Below are 24,468 nucleotides of genomic sequence, written 5' to 3'. Positions count from 1 at the left end.
TTAGACTTGATTAACATGTTACAAAATGCAGTAAGACTCTAAACAAGTATTACGTATGCATCGTAATACAAAAACACACACAAAGTACTAAAAAATTCATCATAAAAACTGTACCTGCATATTTTCTCTCAAATCCGTGGCATCCCGTATAGGTTGGAGAGCATTCTTGAACACTTCATCTATTGTTTTAATCCACAATGTTCTCACAGAAGCATACTCCCTTGATTTCTTGCCCTTCCTCACAGAGAGGCCCCGCTTATGAGGTTTCCCACCACCCCTTCGATTAGTAATGGCCACATGCACGAACAAGGAAGCATGTGCCAACATCTCACCAGTTAAAGACTGCAGAGGAACATGCCGATAACCAGTCTGTAGACACTCAAAGGGAATAGTGTATTGCCCGATAAACTCATCCCCAATGTAATCATCATCCAGTACTACAAAACGCACCATTGCTAGTTCTGGTAAATTTATTTGAAATTCAAAACTTTCATCAAAAATTGGATTATCCCCATTCTGGTGCATAGTTTTTGTCCTTTGCTCTGCACAGTCTGCAGGGATTCCATGTATTTCAACATAGACATAAGGATCTACAACATCACCTTTGGCACCTGATCCTTTGGGTTTAGGAAAGTTTTGCCCACTAATGATTTTAATATGAAGCAGCTGAGGTGAGACTCCAGGCACAGTGTCTTTTGTATTTGCGCTAAAGAAGGATACTTCTTCTCTCATGATAGCAGGACGAAGGACATAGCCACAGTTTCCATTTTGTCGAAACCAACCGATGTTAAGATCCATCATTAGGCCAGGCGTTTGAAAGTTCATGGCTACTATCTGACAACCACATTTCCAAAAATCCTGGGGATTCATGTTACTGGAGTCAATCCTCATAGGACTGGGAAAAACTCTGGCAAGAAAACGTTTGTTATAATTTACAAAGTCCCCTGGGTTTTCATTGGCATATTTGCTAGCAAGCACTTCATTAAATGAGCACACTTCCCAGTACTTCTGGAGCTGAAATGAAACTTGAAACTCTTTGAACTGAACTGATTTACATATGCTTACCAACTCGGAGAGCTCTTTGCAGAGCTGAAATCGTTTCCCAGTCAAAGAGTTTTGTTGTTCTACACCCTCTTTCCCCACTCTCTGTGACATTTCTGCTCCTTCATCTTCATCTGTAACATCTCCCTCTAGTCCAGAACAATTAGAGGAAAGCTTCTTTGCTTTAATTAGTATTTTCCCTTTAAGTGATTCTGGTGATGGAAGATAAGAGTCTTCAACGTTTGGAGACTGTGTATGTAGTTTGTCCCCCAAAATTTTCTTCATGTGTTGTACCATCACTTTCTGCTGCTTAATAGAACAATGATTTTCTAAACACAAAATAAGAGGATATTCTGAAGCAAAAAATGCATACTTGTTAATAATGTCAATCACACTACGGAAGACAATCTGTGACGTCATTGTATGGCCTGTGTAAATCACAGGCTCGTTATCTGGACCATCCCATACATCCAGTTCAACACTTCGACAACCCATTTTAAGAGCGCGAATATAACCTGTGATATCAGAAGGCCCTCGAAACTGATCCTCTATCAAGTATGTATTATGAGATGAATTTATAAAATAATGAGATAACGGCTGTTTCATGTCTTGACAAACTTTTTTATGTTCTGGATCAAATATGTGGCAGTCTGGTGAAGTAAGGTAATTTGTAAAACCATCTATAGACAGCCAACCCTTTTCCTGGCCCTCTTTGGCTGGCTCATATTTCTGAATAATTTCAAGGCTTATTTCTTCCGTGACATGTGCCATACCCTGTTCTGCTTCTAAAAACATCATAAGGTCCTTGGTATCTAGGAATTCTTTATTGCTTGAAAACTGAACCAAGAGGAAATAGATTTCAGGTCGGGTACAAAGCTCATGAAAAACTTCAATAAACTCTTCTTTTGTTACTTCAGTACCAGTTTTTTCCTTTGATCTATGTAACTCCTTGAATTTTAGTTCAATTTTATTTGTTTTCAAACCAGGATTTAAGTCTTTTATAAACTGCACAGCGGTACAGAGGGGTATATGTCCCAAATTATCTACATCTGATTCACTGAACATTTGTGAAAGCCATGAAGTCCGCATATTATCTTGAGTACTTTCTATCATATCTAAAGTATGTTTTCCATAAGAAATCAGGTATCTTAAGCCAGTAACCCAAACATTTGCAATATCTGCTGAGTTTGCAACAAGATCTAGTGACTCGTAGTTTTCTCCATATATAATTGAAAATGCACAGTCTTCTGATATCTGGTCATATATTCCATTGCTGCGAAAAATATCTGTATTTTTTCCTGTTCTTACTTCTTTGATTGATTTAATATCAATCTTTGCTTTTTCAGAATCCTTTTTTGAAGGTTCCCAGCGTAGAGATTGCATATCCGCATCTAAAAGGAAGTATCGGTGATACACCCTAGAGTTGGATCGAATCTTTTTGAGCTCAGAGCCTTCAACCATCGCATTTATACAGTCACTTGCACTGCTGATCTTCTTCTCAGTTGGCATACTGCTAAACGACACAGTCTTTTTCCGTTCTCGTTTTTGTTTCGTACCATCCTGGTAAACAAGGGGGGGAAGAAAAGAAAACATATATCAATAAGATTTTGCTCAATATTGAAATAGGTGTTAACTTACAGATGAAAGTTCATAAAGTAGTTCAAAAACATCTACCACGTGTGATGACCAGTAAGCTGGAAATTTTTATTGGAATCATCACAAATGAAAATATTAATAATGGCTTAGTGTTTGCTCTTCTGTATAGACATGATTTTCCAGGGTCTTTTTTTTTAATATTTTTCATTAACACAAAATCAAACAAAGCAAGTTTTAAATGCTAATGAAATAATAATTCTGTATATATACATGTTATTTTATAAATAATAACCTATTGAAATATATAGTAGGTTCTACAGCCAAGACAGTAAGAAGTAACCTTTCTTCTTAGTCCTCACATAGTCATACAGATACTTGCAGAACTTTGTTAGTACACAATACAATGGTTTAACACCATGCCAACAGGGTCCTCATGAACACCAAAGAAACAATATACATCTGACTACATAAAATTAATAGGACGTGGTGCTAATCTAAGCATACAGACATAATAGCACTAAACATGCTTAGCTCCATCCTCTACTGCACCCATCCATGTTCTTCCCACAGACTGTCTAGAGCACTGTCACATGCATCCCACCCCCATATTAGAAAAATATCCACATTAGTCTTAACAAGCTACACTGCTACACAAGTGAAACGACTGGAGCAGATAATTCACTCTACATTCTGAATTTCAGGAAATATGACAGTGACTCAGGAGGGAACTGTCTGAGAGGACTGAAGGTTAACCAGTTCCAAAGATGATGCACATCCTTAGAAAGAACTTGAATGGAAAATGCAAGACCTGGTCAGGAAGGGAAGCAAAAGTGGTTCGCCTTTGCTCTTAAAACAATGGAAGAACCCTGAGTCCTTAGTCTACTAGAAATACCTTCGTAGAAAACTGAATATATAAGCCGTTAAACAAACAAAAAATGAAGAAGGAAAATAATGTCATTTAGCTCGTTCTATCTGCTGTTTACATTGATTCAAACAAGTGCATGTAAGTCAATAACACATCATTTAAGTATAATCAAATTCTTGAGAAAGAACAGAACTTAAAACTGTTTCCATTATCTGCATCTCTTTTCATAATAAAAAATGCTGCGATTTTTTAAAGGTTGTATGTACTGAGAAGAAACTCCAACTGACTTTTAGTCTGAAATATTTTCATGAAATAATCTTTTTATGATAGATACCCTATTTAGAAATGTTCTTATATTCCAGTTTCGCTCAAAAAATGACTTTTCCAGATTTGTACAACAGGAACATTGATTTTCCCTCTAATAGTTTTCCACTTGAAGTATGTTCCAGTGCAAATTAGCATCACTTATATGGCAGAAAGGGGAGGAAAAGAAAACTTTTAATGACTACAATGCTGAACAGATGTTCAAATAAAAACGATTCAAGAGAGAATGCATTTCCAGTTCAGGTCACGTATACTGTATGTTTTATTTCATTGAATTAAAACTGTACAATTCTGTTTTTATAATTTAATTCATAAGCATCGAAAAGCTTGTCATTGAAAACAATGATTAGTAAAGTAAACTTAGTATTTGTGGTTCCACGTTTGGAAAAATTAATCAACATATGATTTCCGCACCTTTAATGCCAGCAGAATCTGCTTCAGGCAACTTCTGGAGAGTCTAGTAAAAATTAAGAACCCTACAAAGGATTGTTTTATTTCTAACTCCAGACCAAACCCCTGCAATGGATATCGCACAGGACTGACCCTTGGAATCTCATTACATGTAATTTGGGCATTAAGAATGCTTTCAGACAAAGGCAAGTTTCCTTAATTTAAAAAAAAACTACAAATGCTGTTTTTGTTTACAAAAGTTTTAGTTCTATTTAAGCCTACCTCATCTACATAGTTAACCTAAGAAATAGAAAAGGACAGCTCCATAGAAATGATCAATGAAGTTCCTGTCCAGTATTTTAGGCCTTGGAATGAAGTATGCTGAAACTGCATAGTGTTCCAGATTTCTCAGTCACCAGTATCATACCTGAACCTTTCAGTGAGAGATGAAGGATAACATCCTGATACAAGAAACATCAAGGCTTGGGAAGTATTTTCTTGGTTGACCATGATCAGTACTTTCAAACAGAAGGAAGGTCTATGCCTTTCTCTATGATGAGGATTGTGTCTGATCCAAGACACCAAATGGAAAGGGGGAAAAAATGTGCTATTTCTTGACGCCATCTGATCTAAATAGGTCTATCTCAATGAAAACCCATTCCCACACATTGTTTCCTAAAGACTGAACTGGGGTTTGCATATGTGTGTTAGAGAAATAATTCAATCTATTACCTGTAAGACTACTTTGCTTGCCTGCTAGACAAATTTGAGGCCACTTTAACAGTATTCTACATTTCTGCAGGGCAAAGCAATTTCCCCTTTTGGGAAAGCCTGATGGCACTCTCTGAATGTGATGACCGTGAAAACAGATTTTAAAATACACTGCAGAGATTCACACAGCTCTGAGCTCCAGAACACTGATCATAAGCTTTTGCTTCTCCAGAGGTCAATGATTCTGAGCTAGTCACTTGTGCGAGTCCCTGTCCTAACAGAAACATGACAGTCACAATCAATCTGCATAAACAAAAGAATTTAAAGGATATTTTCCCTGAGACACTGCCCAGAACTATCCACCAAATAAAAGACTGTCCAAAGAGAAACAAACTCTCACTCGTAAGCTGAAAATGCAATTGCATAGTGTGTGCATACACTGTATTTAACAGGTTTGTGAGCCTCGGAGATACAGTCTGGCATGAAAAAGGAGACATATTCTGCTATATGACGTGCCGTATTTCTCATTGAAAGTGGGGTGGCATTCATGAGCTGGATCTGGTCTCTCATGGCCTTAGGTCTGACTGAAATCATAAAGCCTGACAGATCAGCAAACTGCACTTTTCTGAAAACACAGGAGTGACTGCTCAGCATTCACAGGACTTGCAGTGTGCTCAATACTTTTCAGGATGCTTGAAGTGAGACTGCCTCTAGACTGTGGATGCATAATTCTGTCCATCGAAACCAGAACAACCACAGCACCCATACATCTCCAAAAACACGTGCCACATCCATTGTCACCTGCACCAAATTTTGAGACACAGAGCAGACCACAGATAAAACTGGTACAAGAAACAGCACAAAGAGTTTAGTTTATCCAGGAGTTGTGCCTACAGAAAGCAAAGCATCCAGCAGTTTAAAAGCCAGAAATAACCCCAGCTGACATCTATGGCACTTAGAGACAACAGGAGAAAAAGGCTTAAAAGCGCACACTGGGAAGAGACTCTTGTTTAAAGAGTCTCTCCATGGTAACTTTTATTATTATTTCTCTCATGGTAGAAACAAAGAACTGCTTATGTGACTACGAAAGCACAACTTACAAAAAAAGAATTAGCCAGAAGTTCAGGTGTTGCTCAGTATAGCACCATTTAAAACATTTTGGAGTGAAATTTACAGCGCCAAGGCAGCCCCCAACCTGCACAGGGTGGGAGATGAGGGGCCTGCAGCCGGAGCTCCAAGGGAGCACCAGGCCGCTCGGAAGGATCCTCACATCCCACTGCTGGCTTCTGAGGGGGGTGTCTGCGATCCCAGCTCCCCACAACTCACGCAGCTACCTGTGGTTTTGATGTGGTAGTTATGCTACCTGGGATTTGAAGATGAAGGCCTCTGTCTGCATATAGGCCGCTACTATATGCATGCTACTCCTTCTGGTACAGAGAAGAAACAATGCTAAGAGGAAGTGGTAGAATGACACATTTTTAGAGCACTCGTCCGGGAAGTGAAAGTTCCTGGTATCAATACTCTACAAACACCTCACTTGGTGACTCCAGAAGCTAACTGTACGAGCAGCCGGTGCAGTTGGGACCAGAACACCGCACACAGGGAGGAATGGCCACCTCCCTTGTTTATGCTTCACCCACACAACGTTTCCTTTTGTGGTTATGCGCCAGCAGTTCAGCAGAAGCACAGAAGGCAGCTCCATCCCAGTCTTGAGACCATTCGCCCAGCACACGAGGAGCTGCAGGTCTGAAAATCCTCAGGCAGGAGGGACTGGAGCCCAAGCACTCTGCGCAAGTGAGTGCTCTGCCAACCAAGCGAATACATGGAAGCCAGCACAAGCCACCTTGCGCTCAAACCCAGCATCTCCCTGCAGACTTTTTGACTGTGGCTGAGTTTCGACAGCATTGAAGAAACCCCTGCACGCTGTGGCACTGACAGCACAGAGTGTTCAAGAGCCGCGGTCCCCCAAATGCCTAGTTAATTAATCCCACACAGGCTCAGATGCCGAGCCATTCAGCCTCGCAGAGATGGCAATGTACATACAAGAGTAGTAACATGACTGCAAGCGCTTACAGTGTCTAGACAGCTTTGACACAAAACATTTTTTTGCATATAAGTTCTGAATAAAGTGAAATGTTTGTGAATCTGAGGGTCAGTGTCGTGGCAATATTCTGAACAATTACACGTGAGCAGGTGAGAACACAGGCCATGGCAGGGTTTGCCGGTTTGTTTTTGTTTTGTTTTAAATCACACTATTATTTCATGTCATCTAGCATATAAGCTGCTATAGAAGTAGTTTAATGAAATCTATACTAACAGTTTCACCACAATTCATCACTTTATGATAGGAACAGAGAATCTAATGATCTTCACAATGAACATACAGGGTAACTGCTCTTCGCACATTTTATATAACTCATTGATGGCTTGTTTTTATAGCTTATGTGATGCTTAAGTGGCCCATTCGAGTGTGAAAACTGCCCGTCTTCTTCAAATGCAATTCAGCAGCAATTGCAAAATCACCTAGCCTGTAATATAAGCCTATCTCAGGAAGTGGTTAGCTTAACAAATAAATAAATAGAAGCTTTGCTTATTTAAGATTTCTAAGCATTTTTCTTCAGAACCGTGCAAAGCAGAAAACTCTGAATTTTATAGATCTTATTTATACTAGAGGATGCACACAGGTGTGTCTATATATGGCTACATATATTTAAACGAAAACCCACAAGTATTTAAGGCAATATTTTGAAACATTCAATTTCTACATGCACTTTAATAAGAAATATAATATCAGTAATTCATTCTTTTCTAAGTTTTCGCCTGTGGTTTTAGAGATATAAATACAGACATAGACAGCACATCAGTTACAAATACAACATCGGTTTCATATTATCCTTCTCTTTTCATTGCAAAAATATTTAGAGTTTTCTTCAAAAAAGATTCTTCAACCAATATGGCAATAATAAACATACTCATTTATTTTTGCAAACACACAAAAAATAAATCATTATTATGTATTGATTGCCTATGTACGGCTGCCAGCTCATTCCAGAACATAACATGGAGCATTATAAAAGAAGCTAAGGAAGTTTTTGTGTGTGAGAGTCAGTAGAAAAAGAAGGAAAAAAAGGAACTGGCAACTAAAATCAGAAACTTTACACCTCTGTTACACAAAATCTAGCACTGATTTTAAAAGTTACATACAGTTAGAGAAAAAGTGAGAGGTGTATTTTCTGTTTCCAAATGTGATAGTGCTGATGTAAAGGTAACTAATGTAAAATACTTATGTTAAAATTATGTATGTATCTTCTCAAGTTAATGCTTCCACCTTATTGCAGGCCAACAATATTCCCCTGAAACTCATCTGAAATATGGACCACATCTACAAATACTTACATAAATAGCATGAAGGAAAAAGGAAAGTTTATTTGAAAATTACAGTTAAATTGTTTTGGTTTTAAGTTACAGTGTTCCTTATCCCTGGTTTAAAATTCTGGTTCTGATGAAGGCAATGGGGCATGGCATTCTATCTTTTCCAAATGAAAAATATACAGAATTACTTTTTCATTTTATTGATGATTATACGATTAAAACCACAAGGAATTCCTTTTTGAAAGTGATAAAAAGCTAAACATCACACACAATCAGGCATACAAATTAATGGCACTGGACCAAGTGAGGTCATGAATTAGTTTTAACAGTATAGAAAAAAAGCATATAAAAACAAGCCAATGAATTAAACTACATTTAATTGAAAAATATGAGAGCAGCACTTCTTCCAAGCATGTCTACAGACCAAAGCAGACTAAAATTTTATTCATTGGGAGTTCTCCAGTATAAAGGACACATGTGCTTAGTTTTGCTGAAACAACACATCTCCTTTGAGGCACTAGCTAAAGCTTTTTGACATTATATATATACATAATCCATAACTTCCATGAATAGATGTATGTATGTGTTTTACTTGCCCAGTATAAGAAATGTACAAAAATGCCGTTTTAGTAAATGCATGCTATGACTTCTGATAGCCTTTTTTTGTATTTGAGATTATATAAATTCTGTTTTTAAACTGGTTCACACCAAGAAGTTTAGGAATGTTTAAAAACTATAGCCTAAGAAAAATTCGATGGAAATGTAAAGGCATATTCTAAATCCAAATTTAGCTGAAACAAGAATCTTTGATCAGGCTCCAAAAGGTTTTTTTCATAAGCCTGTAAGACTACTGTATATTTAGTACTATTTTCAAGTTAAAACGTAAGCATGTTATAGTGCTTTAACACAGCTGTCTAAAGCTTGCAGAGCATGTGAAAATCAAAATAAGAAAAAACTCTCCAAGTAATTAACAGTTCAGCTGACAGAATCCCAAACACTTCAGAAACAACATATATTAATTCACATCGAGTACAATAGCTTCTGAATTGAATTGTAGCTCCTGCTTAATGGCACACAGCACTCAACAGTTGTATTTAAGACAAAGTAAAGAATGTTCAACTGAAATAACAGGCATTTGGGGGGAGACAAAACATCAGCTATTTTGAAAACACTGGGCCTCCCACTCATTGTGAATCACTATATTTGAGCTCAGCATTTAAATATTTCTCCAAACTTGCATTCATGTCATAGCTGCTGTTTGCAGAAGTCTTTTAAGAGAACTATATTTTTTCAGCATGTGGTGGGTTGACCCCAGCTGGACCCAGTACGCAATGTTAGAAGCAACAATGAGAGGCAAAGAAAAATAAGAAGATTAGCTGAACAAGTAACAAATCATTATATTTTTGTCTTCTATTACTAAAGGAAATCTATTATTGAAGGAAATCTTAGTTCAATCTTCAAACAAAAGTGATCTATATTCAGATTATTACAGCTAAACCAACGGCTTCACACCAACAAGAAGGGGAGGTTATGTCTCACCCAGTGTTGGTATTCCTTCTTCAAACCCCAAATTAATTTTTTCTGCCCTGTCTCTTCCTCATCCTGCCCCAGCTGCACCTTCTTTCTCTCCACCCCAGCTCCTTAGGCCAGCATCAGTGCTTGTCTGACATACAGTGTATGAATTCACCTCACTAGCTCTGGAAACAAAAAAAAAACTTTTTTTTTTGTTGAATTAGTTTTCTGCAGTTTCAGTGAGCTGAAACAATTTGCCATGTGAACATTTAAGTATCAGAGCTGGATCAAAGTAACAACTAGAAAGAGAGAATTGATTAAAAATGGAAGTGAAGAACAGAATCACACTTATCAAGAAATTAATTTGGTTAAAATTAATGCATTTGAAACTGTTCAGTTGAAATGAGATCCTACAAGACATGATAACATAACGTCGAGTCATCAGGGAAAACAAAATCTCTCATCTTGGTCCACCACACAGAATGGACATCAAAAATCTCATAAACTTAATGAATATAAAGGCAAGGCATGAGAAAGAACGAACCTCACCACCATAAAATAACAGAATTGAGGCTCTCAGGGCTCCTGTGGCTCATTTAGTTCTGCTTCACTCCCAGAAAATGGGACACCAGAAAATTATGATTATATTATATATTATGTGAGAGAGATCCCTACTACACTATCTATTAGAGAGTGCAGAGAAGAATGGTAGCCTGCATTGCCCTAGTTTCCTCTAGAGCAGACGATTTAACTCTGTTAAAGACCGACTGTGATGAGCAGGAAAATAACAGGATATGGTTTTGCAAACGAAGTCTAGGCTAAGGATTTCCTTGGAAAACTTCTTACAGAACAGTTTTGTTAGTCATTTCATCAGCTCATCAGAAGTATACGCTTTTTTTTTTTTGTGCTGCTGTCTTATGTATTCTTAGGTTCTTCAACATTCAGATGCGTGTCACCAGCATGTCACCAGAGAGCTCGCTGTGAACTGCTGCTAGGAGGAAGACACTTCATCCTCAAAGATCTCCGAAACGCTCACACACACACGTGCTGGCACTTGTTCTTCTCCCTCAGGTCTTAAAGCTGACACAGGCTGAGCAGGGTAGGAGAACATCCTAACTCCAGGTCAGTCCAGCTATAGCAGCGTGAGCACATTTCGTGTTTTGAAATGTTAAATATTGGTAACTGTTGGTACTGCAAGTCGTATTGGTGAGTTCTATATAGAGAACTAGAAAAGTGATTACAGCTTACCTTGTAAAGGTTTTTCAGTTAAATGACAGAACAGGGATTACACTGAGCACTCCTGTTCCTCCCAGTTTTCAACAGGCGTTTTGAAGTTTTAATTCTGATCCTCAGTTTTAACCACAACAGAGACTTCGTACCAAAATAGTTCAGCCATCTCTTCGTAAGGCTGTGTATTTAGCAGCAAAATGTATGCCTGATCTCTTGAGGATCCATGAATTAGCTTTTTAAAAACAAAACATTAAATCAAAGTGGTATTTCAATATATATTAATTCAGCACACATAAATCCATTCCATATGTTTCTCAAAAGAAAGCAAACAGTTTGATATTGCTTACTCTGCTGAAAATAAAGTTGTAACTACTTATGCTATGTTTGATTTTGACTGGTAGCATTTATAAATTTAAAAAATCAGCTGTAACAACTAAATCTCCATTCTGAAATTTTATGCTGCCAAGCGTGTTTGCCTTTAAGCAGCAACTGCTGTAACTCAGAGAAACATGGCTCCATTTATAAAGTAATATACATAATGAGAATATTATATCTGAATATTAAAATATGGTAGTAAAAATGACATTCAAACACCACTGAGGCATTCTTTCATATGTAAGAACATCCAGTAAGCACATATTTACGGTGTTAAAATAAAGGGTCATTTGGTTTCAGAGGTTAACTTGCAACACTGGTGAGAAGGGGAAAGGGAAGAAAAGTCTGATCTCAAAAGAAAATAAATAAGAAGCATCAAAGGAAACTGCCTACACTGCCGTGAGCACTGAGAGAGCCAAAGACTGAGTTATGCTTGGCATGAAAGCCTAAGTTTTAATTCATTGAATCAGTTACAGTTCAGGTTTCTGGGTAGCACCTCCAATGGAGCAACACAGGAATCCAGTTTTCACAAACTCAGTAAAAGCAAAGCATGTACATTTTGGATCCAGACAAACAATATTTTAACCCAACTCATGTAAACTACTATAATTATTTATGAAAACCAGGTACATGTAATGTTCAGTCCTAAACTGTGATAGAGGAAACTACGTTGACAGAAAGCTGTTAAAAATGACTTAATGGCATGAAAACAAAAGCCCCAGTCAATTAATTAGAAAGTATTTCACTCTCCTAATGTCTCATCTAAGAAGAAATTACACTTAAAATATGGCAAACAGACCATTTAAAGTACTATATCAAAATGGATGTTTGTTATAAGCATTTATTTTTTCAGGCATTGATGATCAGGAAAAGGAATAATAGTTTCTACATGCTTTCAGCTTCAAGAATAACTGAAGATGACAAAATTGACACTCAGATGAATATACTGGAGGAATCTATTGAGCAAGTTGGCTCAACAGGGTTCAGTAAGACTCACGAATGAAGAAGCCCCTGAGTCTTTGCTGTCATCCTTTAAAAAAACAAGACACTCTTCCTGCACACATGCACAACAATTTAAGATCTGAGGGGTTTCACTTTCAGTTCTTCTATGTTTTAAATACCCAATAATACAGCTAAGATTCTTTTTCATGAACACTTTAACCAAGACCTGTCGACAAGATTTAATATGCAGAATAGCAGAGCAATCATTCTGCAGATGAATCTCAGATTTTTCAAGTATTCATAGCTGCAAGTCAGTTCTGCTGCTAGAAAGCACAGCATTTTTCAGTTTCTTGTTTCAGGCATAAACAACAATTTGCTTGAATTGGCAAAATAAGTAACTTCTGTAACAGCTGTCAGGCTTCACAGTTTAAGGCAAAAATGCAGAAAGTTGGTGACTTACAAAGGTAACACAATACTCACATTTAAGATTTCTGTGATTTCGGATAAAGCACAGGCTCTGCAGAAAGGCACCTCACCTCTCTTCGCTGCTCCTCTTGAGCATCAGAGAGGAAAACGAAGGAGGACCAGCAAGAGGTGCTTGTGAGAGCATTGGCTCAATCCCCCATGCCCCTTCCTACTCCTGTTGGTAATGCCTCGCCAGCATCTTTACCAAAGTTTATCACAGATGCGGTTTTTGTTGTTGCTGTTGTTGTTGGGTGGTTTTTTTTGGTGTTTTGTTGCTGTTTTTTGACCAACTTTCCTACCTAGCAGGCTCAGATACTATCCTATCTGATTCACAACCCACAAGGAAATTTCTGTGCAGATATGTGCAAACACAATGTGTTGATCAAAAGTTAAAGATTACTGCTTTTACATTACTTCCGAACAAACGAAGATGTATTATGTGAGGCTTCAGAAACTTTGGCAATGGTGCAAAAAAACAAGACTCACTGAAGATGTTTTGAAAAATGAAGATAGAGGTGGCAGTCCTCTGTTCACAAATTAAGGAAAGTGTTGAATCAGTTACGAACAACTTAATTAAACTATCTGTGAAGAATCTAAGTTTTAATTACTAAAAGTAACACGATTGCATGTTATATAGTATGGTATATTCTACGCCCTGTTATAATTTAAAATGGTAGAATTGAAGAACACAAGGAGGAAATCCTTCTGAGGGGTCACGCTGAAGGTCATTTGCAATCCCAAGAGGGAAATTATTTTCAGTGAGAGCTGGAGTGCTAAAGCCTTTCTGCACTTTTTTTTTTCCATAAAATCACCTTTATTTTAGATATAACAATAGATAATTGTACTCCATTTCCTTTGAATTCAGAAGTTAAGGAGTAGAAAAAGAACTATACCGAACAAATTAATTGCAATTAACTGCATTACGTTTCATTTTATGAACATCACCATTCTATTTCTTCAGGTTCCCATGTTCTGTATGTCACCCAGGGATAAGGAAGACATTAGGATAAGCCACCTGACAAAAAGTAGTTTGTGAAGTGTGTATCTTAGAGTGCCATCACCATTACCTACTTTATGATACAATTTAAGTTACATCAATCTAAATAATAAGTAGAAAATATTATGGAAAAGAACATGTTACTCCATGCAGGCAAGATTCATGTTTTTTCAATGCTGCAAATGCAGCCAACAAGCGAGAATAGTGTTTCTTATAAACTACTGATTTAGTCATACAGCAGAAGAGTATGCTGCCTCTGCTCTGCTGTTACATAGTCTAAATGATATTCCCTTACTTGTCAAAAACTTACACTCACAAAAACGTACAGCAGATTGACCATGTCACAGTAATGTAATTGAAAGGGCTGAACTTTTTCATGCACCCATACATTTCATCCCACTGTACCGCTCAGCACAAGATTATGGACTAAATCACACCATTTCCCTTTCACTCATTTGGCAAAACATTCACATCTACCTGTACTGCCAATTCATACATTTTGTCCAAATTTCAATCCAAGTGTCATCTGCTATCCTGGAAAGCTCTTGGTGTCTTTTTCGTGTCCCTTCCTGTCACTCGGTGTTTTCCAAGATAAAAAAGGTAAGTAAAATTATTCCTTAAGGGTTACTTCATCCAAGTACCACACTCAAGTTGAAGAGGAATAAAATGTAGACTGTTTTTCTTCTAAAAATTATCGTTATTTCTGCCCTACAGCTTCCTATTCTTCAACTGATTTGCTTCATTGTAGTGATTGATGAACAGTGTCTTCAGACCAGCTTCTTGACTAATGTTAATTGGACAAATTTCATAAGGTAATTCTAAAGAAAGAGCTGGAACTTCACAAGCTCTATTGTTCTGCTTCTGTGGTTTGAGGCAACTCGGGCTACTTTTTGTCAGAGAAGAGAGTGACCATTACCAATATTAACTCTTCAATGACATGAACAGTTCATGTACATAAGCCAGTATTAAATTAATTATAAAACTTGAAACTTTTTAAAACATACTACTTGCTAAACAGAGGAAGATTGTCTTGCAAATTCTTCAAGTTGCTACTTCAGTCACATTACTTAGAAGAAAATGATAATTGAACAGAGATAATTAACAGTCTATTTTTAAGACACAGAATTCTAATATTTTTTGTCAAATTCTTAAGGTTACCATTGCTCAGTCATCACACAAGCAGAGAAGACGCAAACCCAAGTGCCTTTGCTAATCAGATACTGCTGCTTCTTTGTGTTCTCCTCATTGATTTTCAGTTGTACGTAATTCCCAGTTGTTGAATAATTATGGGAAATTCTCATTTTGAACATTACATCAATGTCTTTTTCCCCCTTAACTCTGTTCTTTAATTATTCATAAGTTACAATCACTTAGAAAAGAACAGAGAACTATAAATATTTAATACAAGATGTCTGTAACAGAAAGAGACATGAGAGACTGCAAAAAACAAATACTATAAAGCATTCGTTTACCCTAAGCCAACAAACAATAAGCAAGGCATTCTTTAGATTTTAAATTTATATAAATGCTTATAATTTTGACAAAGCAAACTTACTAAGTAATCCGTGTGTTTTACCAGCCAATTGCAATTAAACACATAAATTACCAGGTGTAACAGTTTTCTCCAGACTTTTGCCATTTCAACAGCGTTTGTTTTTTTTTTTTTTGAATAGTTTGCTACAAGTGTATGTGGAGAGGAATAATGAATAAACATCACTGCAGCATGCTACAGTTTCAAGCAGTTAAAGGATGCAAGATTCAAGAGCAAATACCCTGAAGCCAATGATTTCTGAAATCCCATGTATAACAGATGCATCTTAGCAAGCAGCTCATGATCTTAACACAAATTCTCAGTGTGGGTTAGAATTCTAGCACTTGGGAAGATGAGAAAGTCTGCATGAATTTCAAAAATCTTAGAATAAAGTTATAAACCTTCTAGATGCGGAGGAGGGCTACGGATCCAGTATGCACTCAGACTTTAGCATAATATGGCAGGTAAAATAATTCTAGTTTGAATTTTCAGAGCTCATTATAGTTAACCACTTGGCATCAGCAATGATGAAAATAGGTAATACCGTAATTGTGTTCTGCAGAGGAGAAGATAATTACTAGGAAAATAGTACTCTATTTTTTAAATCACTATGACATACTAGGGAAATATCATCAATCTTTCATTAAAATATTCACATATGGTATCTCAATAAACCTCATGTAGCATTCTGAATACTCTACATATCACAAATGCTCAAGAAGTTACATCGTAGAGTATAAAATTTTACTCAAACAGTATCAAAAACCGAAATCCAATCACAGAAGCAGAACAATTTCCCCATTCAATTACTTCAGGTTTAATTACTGTCTTCTCCCTGTGAAACAAAGGCCTCCACTGATTCTGCTTACAGTCTGAGGGATATCCCTGCCTTCTGAGACCAGGTCTGTGTCCCACATGACAGCCCATCTGCTTAAACCATTTGGAAAAAACAAGCATGCCTTTGGTTGGTCAAGAGAAGGATGAAGAATTTAAATAATTTTTGGAAACTATATTCATTTTCCTTATCTCAACCTTGCAACTGCCCATAATGCAGCCTTACAGCGCTTAAGTGACTTTGTGATGAGGAGATATTTTGTTCTTGTTTATCAGAACCTAGAGCTCTTCCATTCTAAAATGTCTTCTCCCTTACTTTCCCAGCTTCCTACATTCAACTGTTTATCCTCTATTTTGTTGTATTGATTTTAAAAAACTTTCAATATTTGACATATCACGAATTCAAACATATTTTACATTTCATTAATTTGTATTTCACTATGTCAAAATTATGTATGAATTGAACATTCCTCTTCAGCATTGAAGAATGCGTGCAAAAAAATGTTTTACTTTCCTGCTTCATTGATAGAAGACTAATATTGTTAATCAGAACTGAAAATTAATCACAGTAACCACTTTCATACATAAAGCATATGTAATCAATATGTGGTAGCGAGTATATTTAGATTACATTTGAAAGTTTGCCTGTAGAGTGGACAGAAACATAAAGAAAATCCCAGCTGTCAATGACACCTGTGTACCCAAAAAAGTACTAGAATGGACACAACTAGATCTGCAAACGGATACCAAGCTTACTCCTCTCAATAGTTAAATTATGCCAGCAAAAGAAGTCTGCTGTGAGATTTCTCATCCTCCCTAAAAATAGAGCTGCCCCTCCTGTCACCTATACCAATAAATCCAGCCAATGTGAGACAAGACCTCAGTATTAGTACTTTTATTTGAACCCTGAGAATAAAGGCAACCATTCAAGTACTAAAATAAAATAAAAAATGAAGGAGCTGGCTGGCCAATCTTTTTTATCACAGGATTTTGACTGTCAGTATAGTTTAGAAGGAAAGAACAAACAATAAGTAGCAACTATTTCACTGATGTGTGGTAACTTCTCATATAATGTACGCTGAAACCTCATTTCAGTATCTTGTTCTATGCTCCAACCCTGTTTCAACCATTTACCAAATATAGGATACCAAAAAAAGTGCTTCTTTTTGCACATAAAATAGCAATTCATCTATGAATTCACTTTGAAGTTAAAAGTTTTACAATTTTTTTTCTTGATCTTTGCTCCAGAAGTGATAGAGCAAAGAGGGCACAAAGGCCAAAAACACTGTTTAGTCTAAAATGTATGGCACATTCAGATAACTGTGTCTGGCCATATGACAAGTAACATGAAGAAATTACCACATTATTAGCAATTTTATTTTAAAGGATCAGTCGGGTTTTTGTTGTTGTTGTTTTTTTTTCCCTGTACATCTTGACTCAATACGGTAAAGATTCTTTAGATATGATAAGATCCAGATTCATGACATGGTCCAATTTTACTTTTCTTACATACTAAAACAATCCTTTTGGCTTCTCTTATGCCTCTAGTCTGTAGTATACACCCCATTTTCCAAACTGAATGCAGTTAAATTTATACAGAGGAATTCCAACACTGAAATGGATTTCTCCCCATATTTAATGGTTTTTAAATTTAAACAATTAAATGGATAGAAAACCAAACCAAAAGGACAAACATTCACTGTCATAGCGGCTTCAGGCAATTCAGTACACTTCGGTATATTTGAACAATACGTAGAGAACTATAGAGGTGAATTGCCCCAGGCACGGTGCTCTCCGCTCCTGGAACGCAGCTGCCTGCTACGTTACGAACCGGACAGCGCACAAAGCACCAACACGTACTGAAAATACAGATTTCTGTCGACTAGGCTTTCCTGCCTTGAGTCATCAAAATAGAGTTTTAAAAATCATTTTACAGAAATATTTTGTTAGTTGGTAGCAAAGAGGTAACTGAGAAGTAGGCTCTTTTCCCAGATGTGGGATGTTAATGGCTTATCTAAGAACAAGGGGTGCTAATGTCCTATCCGTGTAACTGGAGCATCATATTATGTAAGCTGTCACGCATGCCTGGAAAAAATACCTCTCAATATAAAGAGACTCCCGCTTTGGTTCTTTAACTGTCAACAAGGACAAAGACAACTTAGCTACTAGAATTTTCCTTCCTCTTTAGGATAGTTCTAGATCAGATCTTTTTGGAGAACTAAAAAACATACTATTATAGAATACTTTTAGGGCAAAACTGTTTAAAAACGCTTTCAAACACTTGTGGAACAAAGGAAGAACAGGGAGAAACAAATAAATGATTATCTTTTTTAAAAAATTAAAAAGCACATTAGTAAGAAGAAAGACTTGTAATAATAGTAATGATAGGAAAATACTAGTAAAAAATAGATTATTAGAAGTCGTTGGTAACTGCAGTTTTCTTTGCTGTGTATCCATCTGAAGTACTTTCCATGTTGTCAATGACTTTAAGAAACTAAACACAGAATTACATGCAAAAGTGCTGTTATCAATAAGATAAAGGTTTTAATAATAATCATTAAGGGACAACATTGTTTAAAAAAAATCTTTGATGGAACACTTATTTCTGCAGCCTAAGGTACACTTCCTTATTTTAGCCGTTTGAACTTGTAGGAACAGGAAACAACTAACTTTACAATAAAAAGTGCACAAATTTTACAGATTTGGAAAAATCAACAACAGTTTGGTCCTAGCCTATTACACGGGATTATTTACTTAAGCGGTTTTTAAAGAACAGCTGCAGTTGCATGCATTATATCATAAAGGACTCACTCTGAGCACAGTAATTTATTATAAATATCCTTCATTTCCTGCAGGTCCCATCCAGCATGGTATTATTTCCAGAATGTTAAGGAGCCCAACCATCAGAAACCCTTGTTAAATGGTCTGTACGCAAATACAGCAGAAATATTCCAGTTTACATAGATCCTTTTACTCTTTCCCCTACAGCAATATTTAAACACTCTCACAATGGCATTTAGTTACAGTATAAACTACTTCTTAAAAGCAGGCTGCGGGTTTACAAGAAGGAAATCACGGCAGAGAAAGTTTCATGAGGATAAAAGTGATTGAGATAGGCACAGTCTGTTTCCAGGGCTACCAATGAACCATACATTATGTTTTAGATGGTTTCCTAGGAAAATAATCCTACGGATCGCATCCTCTATGTGTGTCTTTTTATGTATCCTCCTTCTAACTTTAGATTTCATTTCTTGATTTCAACTAAATCTGATAAAAGAGTAGGTCTAAAGACTTCCAGGCTGCACAAGTTTTGCAAAACCAGGAAGACAGCAAGAAAAAAGAATCAATAGTGTTATGATTGTAAAAAAAGCTTAAAGCAAGAATTCGGACCTCCTCAGATCCCCTAGCCAACCAAGAAGACACAACCCTACTGGAGATCACCTTCCATTAACCTTGTGGCAGATGCAATTGACTCCAAGGCTGAGAAAAGACCCTGCTGTTTCCTGCAGCGTCCCATCTTCCGGAGGTGAGTAAAACTTTACCCCAAAGAGCAACTTCTCCCCTTCATTTTTTTTCATTCTGTCTTCACCTAAAGGAGAGGGACATAGGTCCCTTGAATCTAAACATCTGAGCTACCTTTCCTTACTGCCAGTCATTCAGAACTCCTCAGCAGATCTTAGAGCACTGCCAAGAACTCCTGAAGGCTCCGTAAGAAAAACAAAACCTTACTGTATGTATCCCATCTATTTATCACACCCTGCTCCAGGAAGGGCAGATGTACAACACTTGCCTCTTCAAAAACAAAGCTCTCTGCTGCTACAGAGACTGAGATTCATTATCTCCTTTAGGCAAGAATCCACAAATTGGCTTATCTCATCTGAGCATGGCCTGAGTCTTCCCTCAGAAGATACTGGTAATTTTAAGAGAGAACAGGAAAAGTTTCGGAAAAGACCTTAACCTTGCCAAAATTCCTACTGAGGTTAACAGGTGTTTCTTTCCACGTTGGGAATTCATGTATTGCCTGAAGTGCTTAAAACCAGCCGTGTACTGTTCAGCTTTTTCTACCAAGACCACTGTAAATTACAAAGTCGTACATCCCACTGGCCTTAGCAGGAGCTGACCAGTGATGGAAGGACAGAACATAGTCAGAAAATTTAATTTTGTGAAGACTTTCATCTACGTTGTGTTGGAATACCTGAATTACCCCACCAGATTTCAGAAGAGAATGCTGTGTGTTGATACAGTAAAGACTACCGTAATCTATATTTATTTATTTTCTTAGGGGGGAATCACAGCTTAGTAAGAGGTTAACTTAGGTATTCTGTAGACATTACTACCAAGTGCCACAGGCTTTCTGCTAAAATCATACCAGAAGCCTCACGGCTGTCACGTTTTGTCGGTACCCGTCTCCACCTGCCTGGACAGACCTACCTGCTGTAACAGCAATTATCAAGTGACCAGGTGACTATTACCTTCTTTGTTTTAGATCTTGGCCAGTCGTGTAATGTAACACTATTTTTATAATGAACAGAGAGAAAGAACAAGTAGACACCCTGTGTAGAACAAAGAGCCTGTGACCTAGAATAAAATGGCATAGAGCACAGAGAGGGGACGACAGCAGTAGCCCAACTTCTTGTACTTCTTGTACTTCTTGTACTTCCAACACACACAGGATGACACTGGACACCCAAAACATTTAACCACTCACCAGTGGTTAGTTAGTGTTAACCAAAGGAATGCAACCATGGAAACTGGGTAACAACAGTTGTAAGGCTAAAAAGAACTTACATGAAGACGTAGAAAACTTGATCCAGTGAAGAAGGAACAAGATGTCGAGCATGCTAACAAACGCCCAAAAAAAGATCCCACGCAGATCTCAGAGCGAGAAGGAAAAGACACCAGCACCATACTCTGCCTGAAGAAGGACTCAAACTTACCTTGACACTTGCCCTCAACCCCTACTTTCGTACCCATCTACTGGCACAGTGGAAGCACGACCATAGCATCAGAGAAAGGGACAGATGCTAGAAACTGTGTGCAAAGACTTCAACAATATATAATTTGAACTGTGCTAATGTCCTAAGAGGACTAATAATAATTCTGTCATGAGATAAGATTTTATGTAGAATGGCAATAAATTGTTGGCTTAGCATGTAAGGTGTGTCTCTAACTCATAATGATTTTCAGTGCAATAAACTGGTCATAATTCTGCGAACTGGATGAACGAATTGGTAGCACTTCCTTTCCCATTAATAATGACATACATAGATAGCTCATCTTCCCACACCCAAGTAAATAACCTCGTGATGCTTAGTAGCATATTTATGGTTAGCTGATAGCTAGTAAAACTTAACAATACACACCTGTTAGAGTTTAAGTGACTGGCAAACTTGTTATATATGGACAAATAATCCTTTGTATTTTCCTTCTTTTATATACCCAGAACACTTAGTAACTGATAAATCTATAGGACAAATTCAGCAGCACCTGTTCTGTATTTGTAGACCTCTTCTATCCAGTCTTCAGTGCAGACATTACAACTGTAAACTAATGAATGATAACCAAAGAACACAGTATAGCACACAGATTAGAAGAGACATTTATCTTGTACAACTTCCTTGTACCGGAGAACCCCAAAGTAGCCTGAGAGCCCCAAACTAGACCAGTGCTGATCTACTAAAGGCAAGGATCACCTCCCCTGACCTGCTGGGAACACCCGTCCTAATACAGCCCAGCATACTGTTTAACTTTTTTGCTTGTGAATGGGCATTGCTGGCTCATGGTCAGCTTCTAGTCTGCTCGGGCCCTGAGGTCTCTCTTGGCAAAGAATGAACATTTTCTTATTTTGTGGATAGATGCCTTAAAGGACCTAACTAGCAAAAAGATTGTCATGAAAAAAAAAGTTAACAGAGTAGTGACATGTATACTTGTGATGATTTTTATCGCATTCAAACGTTTTCTATTTGCTCCTTTTAAACCCAATCCATTTTAAGATCTTTCCTAAGTGAAATAAATGGAATGAAAATTCATTACGCACAGGGTTCATATTGGCTACTCTTTATGATAATTTTAGTACAATTCAGCAGTTTTCATATGTTCTGACCAAACAAAGCAAAAATGCTTTGCTAATTTATGCTCCATTGCTACTTTATCCATTGTTAGGAACTCCTTTCCTTATTATGTAGTAGCCTGCTTCATTAGACATTATTAGTCTCCATGATGAAGCACCTGAGTATATCAAACTCAGTAATGCACACATTAAATAACAAACAAACAAAAAAACATCTTTACAATTTAAATACAGGACAGTATACACAGCATGGGGGAAGGAAAAAACCCTTCTCTTCCATTACCCTAATTCTTACTGGAAAAATTGCTTTTCTGTCTAGAATATGAATCGCTGCCATACTTTTAGGAAGTACAGCTGGCTATGGCTGTAATATTTAGACTAACAAACAGTGTTACAAATTTCTTTATCTTCATAGGACCTCTACAGGACACCAAGATCCATAAAGCATTTTATTCTACCAAATTCACAAACACAAGTGTATACTTCTCTGAAATGATCGGTTGATTCACAGATCTTTCTATGTATTGTATAAATTACATAGAAAAGAGAGCATTTGAACACAGTCTTTCTACTGGTTAATGAGAAAGCGCCAATAGTAGCACCAAAAGAAAATCATTCCAAACAATACCGCACATACCAGTTTACTGTTTAGCTCATTAATGGTGATTATAAAGATTTTGAAAAAAGCTCAAGATAATATCTTCTATGCCCTTTGAGCATTAACAGTTATGGTCTGGGGTTTTCTGGGGTTCTCTGGCTCATTTCTAAGCGATACATAAAGTTTCATAAGGATTATGAAACATGGTTAATACATTGGCCCAGACTTTTTGGAGCAGCTATTGATTTTTGGAGCTCAAATTTCACTTGCTTCCATCAAGCCTCTTTAAGAGATCTATTTTCTTGGCAGCTGGCAAAAATCTGTCACTCCTTTGAGGAGGTGCTGGAGGCCAGGCACCCCAGGATGAATGCTCTGACATCATCACATCCTACACTAAAGCATTTTGGAGTATCTTCGACCTCACACAAATCTTAGAGGACCGTAATCCCTGTTTAGTTCCTAACTAATGAACAGTTACGAAACTGCTATTAAAGCAATACCATAACATTAATATTGTATTTCAAGATAGATGAAAACATATCCAAAATTTTCTACTGCATTTAGCTGTTCAATATGCTGTTGTGAACATACCACAGCTACAGAATTATCATACTAGTTTTCTTCCCATATGCCAGATTGCAAAAATGATACACAGAGAAAATAAACACATTTTATGGATGTATGCAAGTATATTATTCACTGATCTGCGGAACTTTGGCAGCTAAGAAGAAATATTTACACAGGCAACTTTCCTACAGTTCTACACTATATAGTAATAGGACTGTAATTCTGCTTGACATTGAAGTAAATTACTATATCCAAAACCAGACTCTAGGTACATAATAACTTTATGAACAGCAAGTCTGCCACATACACCTTTTTGTCACAGTTACAACTGAACAACATACAGACTAGCAATACAAGACTCCTTAAGAAGAACTGACAGACTTCTCACAACTCTGTGAATCCTGCAGTTTGGAGGAGTCATAAAAATGAGTAAGTGGATGGGAACTAATGCAAATGGCAAGACTGCACACACATCTGTCCTTGTCTGGTTCCAGAAACAAACCGAACAGCTGAAGCTGAAGGGTAAACAATGGTTAATTTGTTGGATGCTTCTCATTCAAAGATTTTAGTAAGTTTCAGGAAAATGTTGCAGATTCAGACTGTAACTCTAACTCACCGTATGGCATTAATTTGCTTTAACTTACTATGAATGTTGCACGTAGTCCAAAGTCTGAGGAAAATGGACAGGCTTATTTGCTGTCATCAAATAAAGAATGATAAATAACATGGAGAATATAAAGATAAGATTCAGGAGTATAAAAGACAAGAAGCTCAATCATGTACTCTTTACCTCCCAGTCAGCTCCCTAACACATAGCAACAGAGATGAGTAATATTTTTAATAGCTTTTTTTGTTCCTTTGGTTTCTTTGTACGTTGCCACAGCAAGCTAGTATTTATAGAATCTGTGAACTTCTGAAACTTGCTTTGCCTGGTAGCTTGATATGGTCATAACATTCACCTGCTTTTGTGTTTTGTTTTGTTTTGTTTTAATTTAAGGACATTATTTAGATAAATGACTTCTGAGATCACAAACTAGCTTAAGGAATT

The 24,468-nt window shown here is 37.1% G+C and overlaps 1 protein-coding gene across 2 annotated transcripts in view; it reads right to left on the bottom strand.

Moving 5' to 3' along the window:
- The window catches only part of PLCL2 (phospholipase C like 2), a 98,817-nt gene that overhangs the window by 39,308 nt on the left and 35,041 nt on the right, over nucleotides 1-24,468 (bottom strand). For both annotated transcript variants that reach the window (XM_080579654.1, XM_080579655.1), the window contains one exon: nucleotides 115-2,601. In XM_080579654.1, coding sequence (XP_080435780.1) covers nucleotides 115-2,601 — 2,487 coding nt within the window. The remainder of the gene's footprint in view (nucleotides 1-114; nucleotides 2,602-24,468) is intronic.

Source organism: Anser brachyrhynchus (genome assembly GCF_964034855.1).
Source record: "Anser brachyrhynchus genome assembly, chromosome: 2".
NCBI classification, from domain to species: Eukaryota; Metazoa; Chordata; class Aves; order Anseriformes; family Anatidae; genus Anser; species Anser brachyrhynchus.
This window is presented reverse-complemented; position numbering and strand designations above follow the sequence as displayed.